Source organism: Mytilus galloprovincialis, chromosome 7 (assembly GCF_965363235.1).
Source record: "Mytilus galloprovincialis chromosome 7, xbMytGall1.hap1.1, whole genome shotgun sequence".
Classification (NCBI taxonomy): Eukaryota; Metazoa; Mollusca; class Bivalvia; order Mytilida; family Mytilidae; genus Mytilus; species Mytilus galloprovincialis.
The window spans coordinates 42,801,338-42,824,371 of NC_134844.1; the positions used below are offsets into that span (position 1 = coordinate 42,801,338).

The 23,034-nt window shown below is 33.8% G+C and overlaps 1 protein-coding gene across 4 annotated transcripts; it reads left to right on the forward strand.

Moving 5' to 3' along the window:
- The first annotated feature begins 16,134 nt into the window (after positions 1 to 16,134).
- Positions 16,135 to 22,135, forward strand: LOC143083042 (tereporin-Ca1-like). 4 transcript variants are annotated; one of them, XM_076259176.1, is made up of 5 exons: positions 16,135 to 16,284; positions 19,244 to 19,347; positions 20,025 to 20,189; positions 20,548 to 20,798; positions 21,376 to 22,135. In XM_076259176.1, exons 2-5 carry the CDS (start codon positions 19,263 to 19,265, stop codon positions 21,754 to 21,756), a joined length of 882 nt encoding a protein of 293 aa, XP_076115291.1. In that variant the 5' UTR covers positions 16,135 to 16,284; positions 19,244 to 19,262; the 3' UTR covers positions 21,757 to 22,135. The 4 variants fall into 4 exon arrangements, with proteins under 4 accessions (XP_076115291.1, XP_076115293.1, XP_076115294.1 ...); XM_076259178.1 differs by lacking the exon at positions 16,135 to 16,284 and adding an exon at positions 16,421 to 16,564; XM_076259179.1 differs by lacking the exon at positions 16,135 to 16,284 and adding an exon at positions 17,601 to 17,696.
- Positions 22,136 to 23,034: the final 899 nt, after the last annotated feature.

A 23,034-nucleotide genomic window follows, 5' to 3' on the forward strand; every position in this document is an offset into this window, starting at 1 on the left:
CTGAAGAGAAAAAAAAACCAAGTATGTTATGAACATTTCAGTATAACTTACGATTCAATGTTTGTGGTATTTTTTTTTTGTGAGAAGAGTCCATAGGTTTTCTTGTGTAGTGTGAAACAAGTAATAAATGCAACATATTCTGATGTCAATGCACCAGTCATGAGTAAAACAAGCCTTAGTTGTACATGTAGTTGTATTAAGTTTATTTTTATGAATATAAAAGTTAGTCATTTAAAACCACTTTTTTATTTGAATGTCTTTCAATGCCTTTCCCTTAATATGTCTGATTGAATTGTTATATCAAATAAATATTTAAGAAAAAAAGTGTTATTGTTTATTTTTGTATGACTGAGTATTTAATTGAATACTAGCCATATTTCTGTTTAATTCATTTTCTTTGTTTCTCTTGAAACTGTGAGTGAACACTAGTCTAGTCTGTGAAGCTTCAAAATCATATTATAATTTCATGTTGACCACATTGCATGTGAGAGTTATGGCAAATAGAACATATGTGGGAAAATCACTTGTTTGTTAAACCTTCTTTTTAATTCTGCAACTTCTTGGAGCAAAATGATTGGAAATTAGTCCTTATATAGTGTCATTCAAAACTTCTGTTGATGATTCATCTTCCTGACAACAAAAGGCTATTTTTGATAAAATAAAAAAAACCTCTAAAAAAAAAAATCAGGAAAAAGCCTCTAAAAAATTAGCTATGTTTTGTCCTTCTACATATTCTTATTTTGAAATATGGTATTGATTAAACATTTACATTTCTTTTCAATTTTCATAAACTTCTCATCAGAATATTATGAAACTTTCTCAGACTTTTCACAATAACATGCAATTATGCACTTTTTTATCCTAATTTTTTAGGTAATCTATTTTTTTTTTAAACCGAACAGCTATTAGGTTATCTTCATGAAAGCATAGGCTTTATCATTTCTTTATCAAAGGTAACAATTTTTAATTCTCAACTCCTCCTAAACCCCTTATTAGAACTCTATGAAAAATTTTCAGAATCTTAACCAAAATTTTGTTATCCTTATTTTTTTAAAGGGTTTTAGTAAGTAAACACAAATAATTGTGTGAGATTATCTTGTAGTATCACATTTTTTGTTGCAATACAATTAGAAAATTTGAAGCCCAAAAACAAATATATCAGACAAAATTAAAAAAATAAATAAATACTGTTATTTGACTTAATCTATCCTGGATTTCTACCAAACTTGGACAGAAGCTTGTTTATAATCAAAAGCTAGTATCAGTAATAAAGAGAAATTTTGCTAAAAATATATTTCCGTATGTTATTTAATTATGTACTTAGTTTTCTTCCAGTTAACATTAAAACAATCTTCAGTTAAAGTTCCTAAAACATTTATTAGCTTCATAAAGTAGGCAAGACACTGGGTTTTGCAGAACCCTTACAATTTTTTTCTCAAGAAAATTCTATAGTTTGTTCAAATTTGGGAGAAAATTATTTTATTTTATTTGTTTTCTTCCAGTAAACAACTTACCAATAGTTTTCTGTATGCAGTGAATCAGTGTGTCCTTCTCTTACAAATCTGGTGAGCAATGCAAATGGATATGTCAGCGGAATAAACTATTATCTTATTGTACATGTTATACATGTGCTCAATACCCATGTTTTTGTTGATTGTTTACTATATAGGTGACAGTCAGTTAAAGAGGGTGAAAGATACCAGACATAACCAGAGGGACAGTCAAACTCATAGATTGACAAATAAACTGACAACGCCATTGCTAAAAAATAAAGACAAACACAAATAAAAATACACAAGACACAACATAGAAAACTAAAGACTTAGCAACACAACACCCACCAACAAATGGGGGTGATCTGTGGTGCCAGGAAGGTTAAGCAGATCCTACCCCACATGTGGCACCTGTCGTGTTGCTCATGTTATTACAAACCCGGTAAATAGTTTCATTCGGTAGGTCACATACGTGTTGAGAAGGGAAGTAGATTGTAGTTACGACTTATCCAATATCATCTGTGAAACAGTTATCCCATAACGGTCAACCAAATCGTGATGGCGTCCGTAGAAACTTACGAAGTGATGATTTCAACTTCACCATTTGGAACTCTTGGTTTTAAAGCTTCCTTGTGAGCAGCAACCCTCTATCAAGGAAATAATTATAGGAAATACAAGCACGGGAATATTGTATCAATTGGGAAATATATACTCTGTTTGCAGGCGCTGCTGGAATGTTGGTACATAGAAATGGAAAGTTCACAATTCGGAAGCTAAAATCATCTCTTTTGTCGTAAAGCTTTGTTTTCAACCAACCCTCATTGTCAATAGTTATCAAAGGTACCAGGATTATAATTGTCAAGATATGAGGCAGAAATAACTGGTCAATGTTTAGTTTTTCTTGGTTAAGTCTGTTTCTTAGAAACTATAAGCAATGTGTCAACTATATTTAGTGTATTGAATGATTGTAAGGTGTTCGTGTATTTCTCCTTTTGGTTTACATGACCTTGGCCTCATATTCTTGGGTCATGTTAAGTTTAGGTGATAGTTGTAGTAAAGCTTTATATACAGGACTATCAAAGAAAAGAAGGCGAGGCATTTCAGAATGTGCATTCTTGTTATTCTCTACTGTTGAATCTATCACAAAAAGCACCTGCCTTATTCTACTTTGTGAATTATACTTCAATTTGAGATTAAGAGTTTGTGAGTTTTGTCCTTGGTTCTTTAAAAACAGTTTTACGACACTAGTTGTGAATCCACTTAGCACCAACATTTATAATTATAAAAGCAAACACATAATGATGCGGTTATATTTGAAGACCTGCCTTGCTTTTGTCTCTTACCTTGTAAACCAGCATAATAAAAGTGCATCAATCTTGTACAAAGCATGGTTCATATTCAAACATCATAACGATGGTTTCATCGATAATAGGCATGCAAAGATTTTCCTGTTTTTGTACATGGCATTCCTTCCATCACTTGATCATTTCTGCTTGTTTTCACATACGTCTGTTTGAATTTGTGTTGTATGATCATGTAATTCTATAGAATGCACAACGTTTTTCATAAGAATTTGCAGACACTTTTGGTATTGCATTTCTACTTCTTTCCAAAACTGTCTTCTTGTGTTAATACTTTCTTTAGCATCAAGAAACATCTTGTCCATGAATTGAGGCAACTGTGCACTAGTCTTGTATCTTTTCAAGTCAATGTGATGAACGTCAACATAATTAATATTTTACATTGTCACTGATATCTATTTATTTGGCAAAAAAAAGTCACATATCTTCCCATAAGGGAATAATCTATATAAGATAACTTAATACCATATACAGATAGATTGTATCTGTATATGGTATTTAGTTATCTTATATAGATTATTCCCTTATAAACACTCTCACAATCTGTTGCAAGGGCTAGTCCGTTATTTTTCTCAGGAGATAGACCACCATAAATATTTAATAAAGAATTTCAAGTTGGTACTCCCGATTTTAATATTAATTCACATTTAGCAGATACCATTTGTGTCTCTTAATGCCCGCGTCACACTGTCCCGATTTTTACGCCGATGGCAACACGATAATGGAAATTTTCAAAATCGGGACTGATCGTATCCAGATCGGGCTATTCGTAGTGCCATCTTTAACTATCGTAGAACCATCGGCCACTTTTTCTAGCCTTCGGGGACAACTTCGGGAAGGGTTCTAAATTTTTTAACATGTTAAAAAATCCCCGAAGGTGCGTCCGATGTTGAGGGTTCGTATTGAGTTCGTATCACCATCCTCACCATCGTAATGTCCCCGGGAATGCATCTTTGCACATCGTATTGCATTCGTGTTTCCATCGTTCCCATCGGGCAGTTTTGAAATTACGATGTCTACACGAATGAATCACGAAGATACCCGAAGGTCTTACGATGGCAACACGACTTCGTGAAGACCTCGTAATCCCGTCGTGTTGCCATCGAATAAAAGTACGAAGGCGACAAGATAGAACTACGACGGCAATAAATCCAGCTAAATGTAAGTTAATTTTCGCGCTAAAATACATTTAAAGTGCCATGCGCGATATGCACTGGTCAGTCTAATACGACAGTTAAGAAAGACGTTCACAAAACATGGAGCTCATATCATATGATTCTATGAGAACAAGAAAGGCGACAGCGTTGTTTCTATTAATTCAAATGGAACAAGAAGAGCAGCCATTACAGGCTCAGGATTTACTTTTACAAGTAAAATATTATTTTTTGTCAACTTTTCATATCAAGTAACATAATGAAAATCATAAACGCGCCTCGTACACCAACACTGCAGGTACACGTATATAGGGAAACCAACTTTTTCTTCATTATTCTGATTTTTTATGTATCGTCTGAGTTGTTGTCACACGAATGTTTACTACATAACCATTTTGTTTTCTATATGTCATATTTTACCGCATTTGTTGCTTTCCCCACATTCTTCCTTTTGTCTATATTATTATGATATTCTCCTGAAAGAGCTCTTTTTGAATAAAAGGGATCAACGAACCCATTACCTTACCTTTAAGATACATGTAGATCAGTAAACATGGGCATACTTATGGGTGATTATTCAGACCAGTGCACACATTTTACAGTTCAAACAAAGCAATGCCGAGCGTGGCATCCCCTCGTATGTAACATATTGGGGACAAGTATGGACACTATATTTGTATATGACACATGCAGAAAATGGTAAATTGAATATGCATATTTGATACATAAACTATTTTTTTAGAAATCAACCAAAACATTCAGTAACTGGAAATACCTTTAATATTGTCTTTAGAACCAGCAGGTTAAAAAATGAGCAACCAATTTCCTGTGTATTATGCTATTTCAAGGAGAAAAAAACAAGTCCATCTGCATGACCTTGACCTTTGGCCTTGAACGTAAAAAATGTCAGATCATTACAAGGAGGAACAATATACCAAATGTGGTTAAAATCTTTTGAAGCATATTGGTTTTAGAGTGTCCACAAGAGTGATATTGCCTTGTATTACAACTGCCACTGTGACCTTGACCTTTGAACTTTTAGATATTCTTAACGAGTAACACCATACCAAGTTTTGAGCATTTTGGTTCTAGAGTGTCCATAACAATTTTATCTACACGCAACTTACATGTAGTAGGCGAGGGGATAATAAACTAAGTTTTATAAGAATTAGACAAAAAGATCGATTTTCCGCCATGTATGGCAGACTTGTACAGAAACGATATGTTGTCGAAATTCTGTTTGTATCTTTTAGACATCGTATGGCCATCGCGCCATCATCGTAATCCATCGTGTAGCCTTCGTAATTCATCGTGTAGCCTTCGTGATCCATCGTGTAGGCATCGGCTGAGATATGAAGCTTAAATACCCGTCTTCGGTTAACCTTCGTATGTCCATTTTTTGCTATCGTATATAATTTCGGCACCATCGTATAGACTTCGTTATTCATCGTACTTGCTTCGGTCACTTTTTGGTATTTTAACGAGATCGGGACCAACTTCGTACGAACTTACAATTTTCGCATTCGGGTATCCATCGTATATAAAAATCGGGACAGTGTGACGCGGGCATAAACGATTACTCTTTTTATAGTCCAACAGATAGGTGAATAATTGTGCACTTTGTGTTAAAAGCATAAAATCTGGTACCTAGTTTGTATCAATCTAATCAAAATTAGATATGGAGGCAAGCTTAATTTTATCCACTTCCGGTTTCAGTCGAGTATATACATTAAAATTTCATGAAATTATATATTTCTGTCATGAATCTGAAAAGAATAAGTATTTTAATTCCACTGGCAACGAAAACACTTTATAAAGTCTCATTCTAACTTTTATTTTTAGAAATAAGTTCACCATAGATTAAAATTATGAACGCCAAGTTAGGAAAATCTACATAAACTTCACCGAAGGAAAAAGTCATAATTGTAGTTCATATTATATTTTAACAACTTTTATTTGGGGTTTCGGATTTTGTTTCCAGTTGAATTAAAAAAGCATTTTAAGGTCTGCTATCATGCAAACTGTTTCTATGGCCTTGTTCTGTTATACAGGTTCTTTTAGCTCTTGTTTTTATTTTCCATGTGATTGTAGATCCTCCAAGTTGACCGTCAACAAGCATACACGTATTCCATTAAACCTTGTTACGAAAGCTACATCATTCTGCTCTATCTCTAATTCTCCTTTCTCATTGTCCTGTAGAAATTCTATTAGAAAAACTATGAACACAACGTTTACTTCTGATTATTAACTTCTTTTATATTCAGATGCATTATCACTTTTGTTCTTCTTATCAATGAAGACATTTATCTATTACGCCCCGGTCGAACAACTGTTTAAAATGCGCACAAATGAGGACGATTTACACGACTCTGTCATCCAATAATATTTTTTGATCTGTGTAATGTGTTTGAATTATATTCATCCCGTATTTTGCTTTCTACGTCTACTTCGTAAACATTCATTCGAACTAGACTTTTAGAATTGTGTTCATTCACGCGTATGCATACCTCCTGCAAATCATTTGTTTTTGTACCCTGTAGTGTCTTCGACGTAGTACGTCTTTTGGTAATCAAGAAAAGTTTGAAAGCTTTCTTCCTGCACAACTAATAATGATATGCACGTGTATACAAATTTGCAACTGCTTAACTCAAATCTCTTAACTATTCTCCTGATGTTCCTCAAAACAACGCTTTAATAGTTTAAACAAAACAAACTTTTCGCTGTTACTAAAATCAATCTTAGTACTCAACCAGCTAAGATGAGTAATGCTTTGATACACTCTTTAAACGGTTGCTGAATTTTATAGATATTTTATACAAGAGTGCAGATAATAACGATATTGTGATAGTGAAAGTCCAATAGATCATGATCTACAGAATTAGACTTATTACATGGTTTGTACTTACATGGACAACTCGACGGGTGCTTCATGTGGAGCAGGATTTTCAAACCAATAACCTGAGATTAACTCCAGTTTTTTATTGGGTTCGTGTTGCTCATTCTTTAGATTTTTATGTTATGTTTTTTTTGTGCTATCGGTTGTCTGTTTGTCTGTTGATCTCTTATATTTTATCTTTTTTAAGCCATGGCGTTGTCACGTTATAATCGACTTATGAGTTTGAATGTCCCCTTGGTATACCTTTCGCTTCTCTTTAATTTGCTTCAGATACTTAGGTTCAATAGTTTATTTGTAAAGCAAGGTTCACACTGCCGACCAGATCAACTCGATGATCCCGATTGTCCAAATTTTCACGACCAAGCTCAAGCAAATTCTTGATCGGGCCTGTTTACGACTTCTACCCGACCGCCATCCGACTGTGCACGACCTTAACTCGACATTCACGAATCCTTAATGACTCCATCACGACTCCATCCCGACAACAAAATGAATACTTAATCGATAATTCCGATCAATTCACGATCTTTACACGATCTTTACTCGACTAGCTAGACCAAATCAACTATTCACGATCTCAGCCTGATCTCGACCAGACCAGATCGAATATGGGTCGTAGGGATCATCGGGAATTGGTCAGGTTTGCACAATTTTTGTATAAAAACGTCCGAAACTTTTATTTATCGCCGCTTTGGAGTGGGCATTACATGTTACCCTTGTCCGTCCGTACGTATGTGCGTGCGTCCCAACAATATTAGTTTCCGTTCTCTAATTTTATTTTGCCTCAACCAAATTTTATGAAACGTATACACAACGCTTATAACCATAAAACACAGTTCAAATGCGAATTTGGGTGGCCGTTCTTAAGTAATGACCCTTAATTATAATATATATGCTAGCTGGGGTATTATCAGTGTCCCATGAACACATTCTCCGTTTATTTGGCTATATTCAGTATAAGGTTCGAGTGAAATCATACAATTGAAATATGTGAGCAAGATGGTAAGAGCTCAGAGAGACAGGTTAATAGATGTGACGGAGCTTGAAGAGTACATAGAAGACGAACAAGAAGATGTAGACAGCAGCGAGCACCGAGATATCTAGGTGAGGCAGTGGCTGACAGGACGACCACTGTGTGGGCAGTATGAGAGACTTGCATTAACTCAAAAAAGAGGAACCCATGCAATGCTTAAAAATACTTCCTCATAGTGGACACTGATATGTAATGGTAGTTTCATTGCTTTTTATACACCACAAAATGAGATTTGTTACGGGATTAGTACTTACAATGTATGTTAGATAGCAATATACATATAATATAATTCTTACAAATAAAGCGTACGGTTTGTGTCATATACCGGTATGTGCATAAGTACAAATGTATGTAATCAGTATGTTTCATAGATTTGATATCCAGTAGTTGAATGGTTAACGATATTTATTTTCGTTTTGCAGTATGGCAACAACCTGCATGTATTTGCTTTAAAATATTGCAAAAAGAGGGCGAAGATGTCACATATTTCCCCAAAATTTAACCCAAAGTAGAATTTCAATCTCCTGGAGTGATACCTTTCTTGAAACTGTTTACAACTTTAGATATATCTATGAAGAGATCAAGAGTGCATTTCTTTCTAACCAAAGTTTGGTAGACGTTGTATGCCATTTGTTATAGTTTTTTAAACGTTACAGAAGTAGAAACAAATGCATCGTTTAATCAGAGTTTGCTGACTGTTTAAACTGTCAAAAACGCATGCACATTTTGTTGTTATTTGAACTTATTACGCCGGGAAATAGCCTCCCTAGAAGATGGTATAGACACATAGGACATATATCCTCTATGCATATTTAATTTTATTGGCAAATTTTCATCTTAATCAGATGAATGTATGTAGATAGTGATGATAAAGCCTTTTTTTTTAAAAGAGGTATGTTCTTGCTTGTCATAACTCAAAATATTGTCTAAAATTACTCAAATTTAGATATTAATCTCCTTTCTTTCTTAGCTGTTATTATAATGGAAGGAAAGGAGAGCAATACCCAAATTTGAGTAAGTTTAGACATTGTTTTGAGTTATGACAAGCAAGAACACGTTTAGATAATTGATTTAATGTTAAAGTTAGAAAGAAATGCATCGTTTGAACTAACAAAACGACAAACCGCAGACGCATTTGCAGCGAGTATAAAGTTTGTCAAAGTTAATGCAAACTTTGCAAAAGTATGTTAGAAACAATTGATCAAAACGTGTGCTCGCTGAACTGTTTGTATCGTTAGTGTTAGAAAGAAATTATCTCTAAATAAAAAAAAATATTTGTCTTTCGTTTCGTTTTGTGTGAAAGTTCGAATGGGAAAAAAAAACAACAGTAAGGTGACCTATAGTTGTTATTAATCATTTCTGTGTCATTTAGTGTTCTGTGAAGAGCTGTCTCATTGGCAATTGTACCACATCTTCTTTTTTATACTACAAACATTTCTGGACAAACGGAAAATACGGACAGGCCAATCAGAAAATAGCCCATAAAACAGGTAAAATATAATCTTGATGTTCTTATAAACCAACTTTGAAAGATAACTTAAAGTCATCAGCAGTCTAATAATGAATGTTATTGCACAATTACTTTCATATTTGAAAAATTCGCCGGTGCCAAAATTGCAGGATTTTCTTCCTTCCAGAACACCTGAGTTCATCCCAGGTTTTGATGGGTTATGTGTTGCTAAGGTTTTAGTTTTCTATGTTATGTGGACTGCTGTTTGTCCTCTTGTCGGTTTTCGTTTTTCGCTGTGGCTGTGTTGGTTTGTTTTCGACCTTTGAGTTTGATTGTTCCTTTGGTGTCTTTTGCCTCTCTATTAAACTGTTACCTCTCCTTGCACAAATAAAGACACGTACTGTACATGGTGGAATTTTTGTACAGTTAAAAACAATGTTGCTAACATTTTTTTTGCGGAGGCAGAGTGATGAGAGTTAATCAGATCTGCGCACACTTTAAGAGAATCGTGTAGAAGTCGTGTGTTCTCGTGTATGGCTGAGTAGAGATCGAAAAGTGGTCGAATGTGGTCGCGAAGGGATCGGGTATTGGTCGAGTTGGTCTGGGATAAAATAAATATAGAAGTCGCAGTAATCTGGAAGCGATCGGGCATTGGTCGATTTAATCTGGAAATGATCGGACATTAGTCGAGCAAAGGTCGAAATGATCGAGTACTGATCGGTAAAATTTTTGTATTCCGACCAAACTCGATCTCTACACGATACTTCCTCGATCAATTCGACCGCTACTCGACGAATTCTCGATCTCTCCTCGAGTGACTTGCTTCTCGATTCTTACTCGAATGTTTTTGACATGTCAAAAACTCTCGGGTGGAAAGTCAGATCGATGACGAGCAAGGTAGACTATCCCGAACATCCTTGTCGATTGAGTCAGACCAATCTCCCGATCGCGTAATTTGTCTTGATCGGGCTTGATCGAGTTGATCTGATCGGCAGTGTGAACCTAGCTTAAGTGGTGAAGAAGATTAGATCCTCAAAAACTTTTACGGACGCCATCACGAATTAGTTGTTTGTTAAAGTTTTACTGCTGACGATTGATATTTTTCATGCAATAGTTGTAACCAGAATTCAGTCTTCTTTCCTCGAAAATAATCTACCAATTTAGACTAATCCCCGGGTTTGAATTACACAAGCAACATGGACGGGTGCCACATGTTGAGGATCTGCATATCATTAATATGCATTTTTCGTGGCTCGGTATTTAAACATCCTGCCATTGTGTTCTTGTGCTATGGTCATTTTTTGTATTCTTGTCTTTCATTTTTGCTTATGTACTTTGTCTAAAGAGTGTCGATATGCCATTACTTTTTCTTTGCTAAAAATAGTTTTTTTGTAATCGAGACTAAAACACAATGTTGATCGATGTACCCCATTTTTTTACTATTTAACATATTATGCCGTTGTTTTTTTTTTTAGCTCACAATTGTTGTCAATATAAGGAAATTATATGCGACTGCCAAAAAAGTGAGAGGTTTAGACGTTACGCGCGATGTTCGTACATGTTACAAGCGTAACACAACGTCGGGAATATTACGTAACGTTCAAACCAAAACTTCGACTGAAACGTTCGTTTTAAGCATGTGCGACATTCTTGTAAGACTCCGCAAAATCGACGGTGCGTTTTAACTACTTATCGAAAATTGATGTACTTTAGATTTTTGAAAAATTAAGAAAAATAACATTTTAAACAATCATAAAATTCTACCATTATAAGAGCTCTGATAAGCAAACAATTGACGTAAATTTGAGTTTAGTTCGTTTTTACGTCAAAAAATGGCGGTGCGACAACCTTGTAAGCCTTTGAAAAATCGCTCATAAATAACCATATATCATTTTTCAGGATATTTGTCTTTAAATTCATAAAATTAAGCAAATTAACATTGATGAAGTAAATACAAATACTAACCTTTTTTCCATATTAGATAAATGTTTTTGATTCTCAAATCTGGAATACCAATTTTTTTTCCCGTGGGACAGATTTGCCCTTGTTGTATGGAACACTTTATTTTTTCTATGACGTCATCATAACGTCATAAAAAATGCATAAAAAACTGAAGGAACCTTTTTGTTAAATAATGGAAAAAAACCGTTTTTCAAAATATTAAATACTTTAGACGAAAATCACAGTTTAGTGGTTACAATAAATGAAATATGTTACGCGGGACAGCCTAAAAATAGCCGTTTTTTAAAACTGAAGCTTGTCGCATGCAGCATAAAACATTGTTTCAACAATTAATTTTTTCTTTTTTATTTTAAAAAAACATTTTTTTTTCAAATGCGTACAATAGCAATGAATATGATATCACAAAATTAAATATTTTGGACTTGCATCTTGCCAACTACACCGATTTTCCAATGAGGTACGAACATCGCGCGTAACGTCTTAGCTATCTGTTAGTCCAGGTTTATGCCTGTACCAAGTTAGAAATATTTTTTTCCACTCTTTTAATGTGTGTGAGCTTCTGATTTTTCCTTGGAGTTCAGCAGTTTTCTTTTACCTTTCCGCAGCACCTGAGATCACCACCGGTTTTGTTGGGTTTGTGTTGGTGGGGTTCAGTCTTAAGTGTACATTTATAACAACTGTTATCTAAAATGAATTAAATATGACTATTGAAATCGGGTTTGTTTAACAAAAAAATCTATACTAATATCATATATTTTTAATTGAATCATGGTTTATTAAGAGAAATTATGTCAAGTAGAAGTGATTGTATTTCCCGCGGATACTTATCCCGTGATCTATATAACTCACCCTGTATAACCCCGATACAGATGAAACCGGACGTTGACGCGTTCGAATCGAACACATCGTGTAACACTGAGTTCAGACAGTAAGAAATTAATACTTTTAAAGAAAATCCAATATCTATTCTTCGGATATTTTGCTCCAATATATTAGTTGCCATAATACTCATTAGTTACTAAAAGGTTTTTCAAATATGAGGAATTTTTATATACAAACATCAAATAACGCACGACGATATCAACGATAAAACGTGCTTGGTATTTTTAAATATTCAAAACTTAATGTTTCTTGTACCTCATAGTTTTTATAACATACATTTTTGAAAATTTCATAGTTAAAATTAACAAACTTATAAAGGTCGTATGTTTGTGTTGTGTCTAGAAACAAAAAAATACACGTTTTAAAGTGTCTTTATTTTCATGTTGTGTACGCTTCGTTGTCATTACACCTTTTTATACTGTACGCTTCGTTGACACAATATTGCGTTTGTCAATGAATTTTGCGTGTATGAAATAATGCTTTGATATGATTATAACCAATATGCATGTTTAGAAAATAAATAATTTACCACCATAACATGCAGACAGCAACCCATAATATCCGTTGTATTGTCGAAACACTCTTGGAGGTATTCTGTACATGTAAAAGAAATCCTTATGTATACGAAAGTTGAATCGGTAGAAATACATTAACTCGACAGATGCAAATATGACTAAGCATACAGATACACACGTCCGAATATCTAATTTGATAGCATTTTAGAAAATGTTTACCATACGACAGTCAATGTACGGTTAGGGATGGGTTAGGTGCCCGATAACATGTTTAATCCCGCCATATTCTGTATGTGCCTGTCTAAAGCCAGGAGCTTGTAATCAGTGGTTATATATATTTTTGTGTTCACTATTTTGTGCAAAAATTAGGCTGTTAGTTTTCTCTTATGAATTGTTTTACATTTGTCATTTCTGTGTGTTTTTTAGCTGACTATGCGGTATGGGCTTTGTTCATTGTTGAAGGCCGTACGGGGACCTATAGTTGTTCATTTTTGTGTCGTGTGGTCTCTTGCGAAGAGTTGTTTCAATATCACATCTTCTTTTTGATGTAGACGGCAATCAAAAACAATTAATGAATTATAGGTTTTTAGCCTGAATCTCAGAGGCGGGTCCACGGGGGTCATAGATTACAATAGAGTTACATTAAGGCTAGAGAATATGTGTATACAATGAACATGCAAGTTATAGCCGTCAATAGTAATACAGTTTCTTTAATGTAAAGATATAAATATGAAGAGATACTTCTTAATATTAACTGAAATGCTTTCTTCGATTATGTTTTTTTTTGTTTGTTTAATTTTTAAGGTATAAAGATTATGCTTAGTTTCCACGAACATTACAGTCTTTCTACTGTGATGCCAAAATCTACATGATTGGTAATTCCGGTACTTTAAGCACCTTAAAGTCTATACCCACCCATATGCATTTCATTCAAATTTTTACTTATTTCGGAGAAGACCAAAAGGACCATATTTATATTCCCCAGTTACCTTTGGCGTCATCGGTAAATTATGCAATTGAGCAAAGCATCAATCATCAACCATCAACCTAACCTTAGACATTTGCTTTGTTTCTTCTATCATGTCTTAATAGTTATCAATAAAAATTAAGGGCATACGATACAGTTTTGAACCTGTATTTACAAGTTGATGAAAATTTGCATATAGGCTATTTTTTACCTCATTAAATCAAATATGTAATAAAAAATATACCTTCATGTGCTACTTTTTGAGTAAAATGAGGTCGAAATTTTGTATATTTGCTCAAAATTCAGATTTGTGTCCGTATTTTCCGTTTCGAAAGAAAGACATAACTTTTTTGTTTTAAAAGATAAATACAAAATGGTTTTTGTTAAATAATCGGTAATTTCTGTATTTTGTAAGTATCATTAAAAATTATGCAATTTTTATTCCGAAATAACTCTATATTTATCAAATGTTCATGAATAGAGGAAAAAACGTCATTTTTTGCTGCATGTTCATCAAAATTAAAAAAATTGCGCTATTTACAGTTTTATAAAATTTGGGTCACATAATCTCCTTCCAAAATGAAACAAATTGCTGTTTTAAAAAATAGGGGTCCATGCACTCGTTTTCAAATTAAATCTGTTTGAATGATAAAAATCAGTCGAAAAATGCATCTTTTCCCGATATGTCAGAGTTTGACGTCGCGAAAATAACATTTTACGTTAGCAACGTCATTACCTTCCCTGTAACTGTATCGTATGCCCTTAACGTTCAGGATAAGCACAAAGTAGCAATAGATACTACATGTAGGTCCTGGAAGGAGACCCTCCGGAATTACGTCAAGGAAGTTTGGACTGCCACTGGATAAAACGAGGTATATTGAATAAGGACACAAATGTTGCCTTTCAACAGGCCATTTATGGACCTCTCAAAAAGTTTTTCAAGGGTTCGTAAAGTACACGAGACATTGGATCGTATATTCCCATTCGTCCTTTGTCGATATTTTATGCATACTTCTTAATAGTAGTCAGACCGTACGCGTACGGTCCGACCGTATGAGTATTTTGAAAAAGTACGCATACGGCCCAGACCGTACGCGTACGGTCCAAATACTCATACGGTCTGGAACATATTCAGTGCCTAATACTTTAGATACATGATTTACCTCTTAGTTTTAATTCGCTTTGAAATAACTATCAGTTACTACAATTACTCCTTTGTTGATATTTTATGTATATGGTTTTTGTGCCTTGTAACAATTTTGAGTTGATCCAATTGCAACTGTACAGGTTTTTTATGTTTTTTTATAAGTTGTGCTGTTAAACCAGTGTCCCAGGTTAAGGAGAGGGTTGGGGGCTCACATGTTTAATCCCGCCGCATTTTTTTCGTGTCGGTCCTACGTCATGGGCCTATATAACATAGGTTATATAGATCGGTCATATTTTTTTTCTTTGATAGATAATCCATAAGTTATAAATAAATAACCGTTAGTTTTATCGTTTTTATTTTTTCACATTTTCTTTTATATTGGTGTCTTTTATAGCCGACTATATGGTATAGGTTTTCCTCACTGTTTAATGTTGTACATTGGACTATAATAATTGCTTTATTCACCCACTTCATTTAAACTTTGGTGGAAAGTTGTATCACTGGCCATCACACCACATCTAAAAAGCTTTATATGTATAGATAAAGCAGTTGGAATGCCATCTAAGGCATACGGCAAACTAATTCAACGAGCTCCTATGTCTGCTTTCGTCTATGAGAATTTGGACCAACATCAGCTTTTGCTGGTGATTTAAGTTCAACTACATTTTTTTTTATTTTGACTAATTTAACGGATAAACATTTACAATAAAATACAGAAAAAAGGGTCGCCGACATCATCTCGAATACCTTGACAAGAAAGTGATTTATGACGGTTTTTGTCAACGAACTGTACAGTGATTTTTTAAAAACGCACAACGAACGCGACACATTTAGTGGAACGAACAATACAGTAAGAGAAAACTTATTTACTATGATATTGCGTTTATTCTTAGTTCTAGGGAACATTTGAAGGCACGTAGTAATTCAAAGTATAGTTATTTGTTATTGCTTAATGTATTAATACGCAAAGGTGTATGCACGAAAAGATATTCAGCATTGTTTATCTCATAAAACGTATGAAATTGCACCATGTCTGTGCGTTTTGCATCTAGCAGTTTTATCAAACGTTCTGTGCAATATCTAAAACTAACAACAATTGTATAATTGAATAAATAAACTAGCGTGCACATTGACATATTTATATATACTCATATAAGTTCTAAAGAGGCATTCGAAATTGTAGTCATCCTAAATATTGTCCTGATTATCGCTTCGAACGCGTCAACGTCCGGTTTCATTTGTATCGGGGTTATACGGGGTGTAACTATTTATTATCATTTTTACACATCATCAATTACGTTTTACTTCCTTCTTCGGATATTTTTTTGTTTATTTATATCTATACGCCAATACATGTACATGGAATGGCCAGTAAGCTCAACTGACATTTTGTTTTGACATCAATAGATGCGACAAAGCAAAAGGTAAGGTCATAACCTTTGACAAGATATTGCATTCGAAACTGCTATTTTTCTCTTCAAACTAACAGTACGAAATAAACAGAACACCAACATTTTATCTACAATCAAAATTTACTTTTACTTTTTAATTGACACGAAGTAAAGGAACACGTGACTAAGAAAAGAAGCTATAAAACAGTAAGTTGAAGAAAGATAAACAAAACGAACATCAAACAAGACGAAGTATAATCAGCGATACAGAAAACCACCAAAAATGTGGATCAATTCACATGCTTCAGAAGGGGTAAGCATTTATTGTTTCGATACTAAGTTCCACACGTCTAGATATTGATGTGAACATTTATATACTAGAAGATGCCAACGAAATTGTGGTACAATTGGGCAAGTGTTGAAACAAAGAGTTTTTTAGGCGGACCACGACTGACCATGCGCGAATTTAGATACTTTCTCATAAATTGGCGTTTTGTGTGGATAAAATAATGATTCTAAGACAAATTTATGAAGTACAAAATACTACATTTGTACATCATATTACTAATAATTCCGACTTCGTATGGTTTCAGAGGAGTTGCAGCTCAATGAAATCGGTCTCTTCCTTTTAATAAGTAGTATGATAGATTATGGTCGATGATAAGGCTTCATACCATTGCATATATATCGCAAAACGCATCTTGTCCATATGACATTAACAAAGTCATTAACCATCAGGATACGCAATTTCTGAAGCCCTAATATTGAGAAAGACATAGCGGATTGTGAAGTTAAGAGATATTACTGGTTTTTATTCTCTTGGTAAGGACATGTATCGGTATAAAGGCTGCCTTATAAAACAAAAGGAGCAAGCTGGTGATAAGAGGAGCACAGTTGGTTTCCATTGGAATCTCGACTGTATGTTGAAAAAAAACCATCCACCATACGCAACAAGTATGTGGTTGATAAAAAAAAAAACCATCCTGATGAAGCCAGTTTTCGAAAATATTTTGCTTCTTCAGTGTTTTTTTTTTTATTATACCTAATATGATTTGTTCCTTTCTAAAACAAAATATGAATCTACATAATGGCTATTTTTCATGAAGCGATATTTAACTAATTCTTTCAATTTGCATTGTAATCTCGAATGAGACATACCAACTTAAAGAGTATGTAAGTTGAACGTTTGCACGACAAAAGTGAATACTAATTGATTTGTACGAGTCTACACCTGATTCGTACCGACCCCAGAGTAGGTATTTCACAATTACTTTTGAGTCTGGTTTTGATTTGTGTTATTAATTTTAAACCTTGAAATTTTTTGTCACTTGCACATTTATATGATTTAGCGGGCATCCGTAAAAGTGCGGGAACATCAAGTTCTTTGGTGAAATTCCATATAGCACAATGAAACCGACCTATATCTGTTCAGGATTTTGTTTTTAGTAAGTACCCTTTTTATGTTTTCTTTTTTATCCTGTTTTCTGCTCTTTGGTCGGGCTGTTGTCTTTTTAACACGTTTCCAACTTTCACACACGATGTCATACAGTCAAGTACTGAAAGTATATACTTGGGTTTCAGGTGGATTTTCAATGAAGGAATAACATTATAGTATAGTTGAAGAGTAACCGCCGTCAATTGACTTGACTTATCAAGTTTTATATTCCGACTAACTATCGATCGTTACGAGAGAATACTGACCGATAGAGGGCGTTGAATCATTCAAGTTCGCCATCAATTGACGATTTGACGGTCGCAAATGTTGTTTTCCTGACAAGGTGTAGCCATAAAAGCGGATATTGCATAACATCAAATCAAATTTGACGGCGGCAACTCTTCAACCTTAGACTAGCAGTTATTTCGATTAGAATGCATAACAAAACGAAATAATACATCAGAGCTGGAATAAAATCATAAACTTGAAATAAGAAAAAATCCGCGAATCTTCAAGAAGCATTTAACCGCATATAAAAACGCCATGACTAAAATTGGCGTCATAGAGATGAAAACTACCGCACTGAATTTTATAACGTTACTTCTACGATTCGGATAGAATCACACTAACACGGCGTTTTTGAGGTAGGAGCTGTTTTATTTTCGATTATATTGTAATGGTTAAACTGGGGGAAAAAAAATTATATATATCTAAGCAATTCAATATTGTGGCTCTGTGAGTCATTCGTCAACTGCGGATCATTCCATTAAATCCTGGATCAAACATTTTATACATCCTTATATATATATACAAACACAGTTATATGGTTTCGGGCTTTGTGTGTTGGAACAACAACATAGTTTTATGCAAGTTAGACCATATATGGGTTCTTAGAGATATATGTAGAATTATCGTTCATTCATCCATTGTTGTTCTGATTTGTAGAAACGAAGCTGATTTTTCTTATGAAGTTTATTAACTAGCACGAATATTTGTTTATCGGCAAAGAAAAAATTGTAACAAGGAACGTTCCTCTATGTCACATTTTATCGATGCCAACAGATAAGTCTGTGATGGCCAATATATTTAACAATAGCTATAACATGTATTGATAAGACCTGGACTTTGTATAATAAGGTTATATTATGTATATATATAATTCTGTTTTGAGGATGTGATGCTTATCAAAAGGCTAAAGTATAAATTGCAGAATTTAATTCATTGACAATACCATATATAGCGTGCATGTGGTAAAAAATAACAATGACTATCTCGAGATGACCCTGATTGCAGCTACACCGAGGAGCAGGATTGTATAAGACCAAATGCATTCAATTTGTCACTATAACACATAGTAACATTTTCTTGGGATAGTTTGTGTATTATTATTTATGCTAACATGTCTGTCGTTCGGATTTCCTACGCAAAGGCATGTGCGTATAAGTTGAAAGAAAATCAAGAGTTTACATCTTTTCTATGAATAAACGGATATGTATAGTATAATTCCATGAGACGTAATCAAACAACACAGAAAACCAATAATTTGTTTACTTGCAGAATGAAAATGCCTTGAACAATGGACAACAATTATGTTACTATTCAAAACTGTAGAGGAAAGGTTGTAAAACTGCCATTGAACAAATTTGATCTGGATTCTATTGGTATGTAAATAGTAAAATAACAAAAATACTGAACTCCAAGGAAAATTCGAAACGGGAAGTCCATTATCAAATGGCAAAATCAAAAACTTGAACACATTAAAATAATAGATAAGAACTGTCATATTCTTGACTTGGTACATGCATTTTCGTATGCAGAAAATAGTGGATTAAACCTAGTTTTATGGCTAGCTAAACCTCTCACTTGTATGACAGTCGCAAACACATTCCATTTTACAGAATTTCAAAGCATTTTTCATAAGTGATAATGCAAATGAACTTGATGACTACCTTTTACAGTAAATTATAACCAATAAGAGTCATATGACCAGCATCTATAATAATTGATTGATTGTTGCTTTCATAAGGTCCAGTGTCAAATATTTCATATATATTCAGAATATGAACATATTTTAAAGAGCAATACGGCATACACGTTCTGCTAAATGCCATGTGGAAAAGAGGATACACATTTCATAGCCTTGTGCAATAATTCCGGTGATGTTGAATACTGAGCAATATTCATCTTATTAAAGAAAATGCATGATATCATTTGCTGTCAAACAAACAAAATACAATTTACATATATGTTTATATTTTAATAATAATAATTAATCATTATATACTTGTGGAAGTTAATTCAATATTTTAAGTAATGCCGCTTCCTCAATCGATTTCAGAAAATGCGTTTCCAGGTATGCAAGAAATATATTACATTGACAACAAAGATAAAATTCCTATCATGTTAAATCGAGAGAATAACACAGTTGTAATGCCACCTGCTGCAACTCTGGACCCTCCTTCTGGTGTTTTCGTGGTCACAGATCAAGATGGACTCATTGAAGGTAACAATCATCTGAATAACAAATTAACTCTTAAGGTTACGTGTGTTTTGTGAAACTTTTAATCGGACAGCTTGATGACATTCTATACCTTTGCTTTGCTTTAAAAAAAAATGTAAAGTCCAATATGGTACCATGCATCTTATGAAAAATCAAGACTAGTCGCATGTCAAAACTTACCATGAGCAGCATGACTGGTGCCATTAGTGATTCGGGAACTGCTTACCATTTGGAGACATCTAGATTCATTACCGGCTTTTTGTTGGAATTTTAGTTGCTCAATGTTTATTTTCTATGTAATATCTTGTAAACTGTTGTTTGCATGTTTGCATAGACATAGATTTTCAATTTTTTTTTTCAGGATTTCATCCACTGACAGGATTTTGTGATTGGACAGAATGGTCCAAGGTGGTAGAATCTACCGTCACATCCGGCCCGTCTTTACTACGATCAAACCTTACACATTTGATGGATATTGGCTACATGGTTGTTTGTGGAATACAAGTTGAGAACTGGACAAAGTTTCCCTTAACGAACCCGAACACGACTCTCGAATGGGGATATTTATCATCTCCAGCTACAAATATTCAACCTGCAACTCGAGAAGCAATGGTATGCGATATACATGATAATGAATATAGAAACAAAATATACATGTACAGAATTTAGTATATGCATGTAAATGTTTGACATGTCTCCGCATAATATGGCCACTGTTAAAAAAAGTTTACCAAATCTGTATTTTCAAAATTTATCTTTTATAAATAATAATATTCAAACAAATAACACGAACACCAATCTGATAAAGTGTTGCAATAAAAATGCCTTGTTAAAGATGCCATTTTCCATGTCTTCCATCGTTACTATTAAAATACCATCACAGTAGCCGCGGAACCGCATCTCTCAAGTCCTTATGTTATTATTTGACTATTTGCGCTACAATAGTCAAAAAATTACATAAGGACCTAAGAGCTACGGTTCCGCAGCTGACACCACAGCATCTCTTTTCTCAATTTTCGGAGGTCAAATCGTTCTGGTGAAGTTACAATAAGTTGATTCAATATTTTATAAAGTGTACAAGCATTCATTAACAGTGCTTTAAAACGGTATGCATACTTTTTATCATATGTATTATATAAATGCATTTGTTTCGTAAAATATTTAATATCCAGTTTTCTATTGACAATAGGTTAGTCACAAGTGTGGTTTTACTGCAACTGGAACTTCTGGAACTGTATCCTGGTTGATAAATGGCACGGATAGACGTTTGGTAATTGGATGGTCTGCGCCATTTAATTTTGACTTTTATTCAAATCATTTAATATTGGGTTTGACCAATAAAGGAAACAAAAGACACTATAATACATGGTTTGAGACAATGTACTATGGACAAGAAGATAAATTAATGATATTCGAGCGCGTTAAATGTAGATTTATTGGCAATGAAGTCCTGCTCGACGACGATCTGTTTGAAGTTACCGGAACTATGGATAACAGTCACAAACCGGAAGTGAGAGTTATCATAAAACCTAAACGATGGGAGAATTTAGCTTCAAAGTTAAAAAAATAGATAAACATATTATAAAGATTGGCTAATTCTTAATAGATTACCGTCCGTATTTGAAAAATATACTAGACTAAGTGTACAGTTTGAGATCTTAATGTGTATACAAATTTGAGGTTCCCTATACAGTTCGGGAATGATTCAATATTTTACAATAATTCATTCCTTTTCGTTGTATAGATAAATATGTGATATTCTAAAACTTCAAACCAGGTACATATATATATTAGATATACTGTTCCCAGTTCAAACGTAGTCGGCTTATTTAAAGTACATATATATAGTCAATATTAAAGTTATGTTTGATTTCCGTTTCCTATAACTTTTTTTTAACAGGAAAACTCTCTTATGAAGAGAGCTGAATTATATACATTTCATATCATAATGCCTTGTTTCTCTTATTATTCGATCATTTTATAAAAGATGATTAGTTTGTTGACATAACAAAATGAAATTGGACAGACTTATTAAAATAAAACCACACCAAACAGACATTTAAATAATCAAACCATTCCCTACCAAAGGTGGGTGTTACTCTCTGGGCATTCCGGTTTCCCAACAATAAAAACTAACTGCCACGAAATAGCATAATAGTATTGAAAGTGGCGTTAAACACCAAACAACCAATCAATCACAATCAGACCATACAGAAAAAAATAAAGATAAGTATAGACTTTGATGCGACTTTCATACAAGTGAGAGGTGGCTAGCTTTAAAACCAGGTTTAATCCACTATTTTATACATAAGAAAATGCCTGTACCAAGTCAGGACTATGACAGTCGTTGTCCATTCGTTTGATATTTTTGTGCTTTTGATTTTGCCATTCGATTAAGGACTTTCCGTTTTGAATATTCCTCGGAGTTCAGTATTTGTGATTTTACTTTATACTGCCCATACGTATGCAAACATCCAAAAATAAAAAGGTTATAAGAATCTAATTTCATTGCTGAAAACGCAAAACAATGGGGACATTATGGAACAAATTTCCACACAAAGTTGTTTCGCTGTTATGTTTCCTATATATTCTATGTTAGACTGTTCTTTTTTCTGTTTAACTTACTTCTTTTTACCATTACTGTCTCTTTTCTTGATGGAACATATATATGGTGTTCGGTCATATCCATTATATTTAACAAAATAATGAAAGTCGCTGTAAAATGCATGCTTAAAACTTCAAAGGAAAAACAAATATAGGCAGATAGCTAAAAAAGAAATCTACTAAATTAAGTTCATACTGGTCACGGCGTAGTACTCTTTTCTTCATAATTTTAATGCATTAATCA

What these genes read in the sequence shown, in the direction of transcription:
- LOC143083042 (XM_076259176.1), top strand. Translation starts at nt 19,263, where the DNA reads ATGGACAACAATTATGTTACTATTCAAAACTGTAGAGGAAAGGTTGTA. An exon ending in ATTTGATCTGGATTCTATTG is followed by an intron (nt 19,348 to 20,024) that starts GTATGTAAATAG and finishes AATCGATTTCAG; the next exon opens with AAAATGCGTTTCCAGGTATG. An exon ending in CTGCAACTCGAGAAGCAATG is followed by an intron (nt 20,799 to 21,375) that starts GTATGCGATATA and finishes TATTGACAATAG; the next exon opens with GTTAGTCACAAGTGTGGTTT.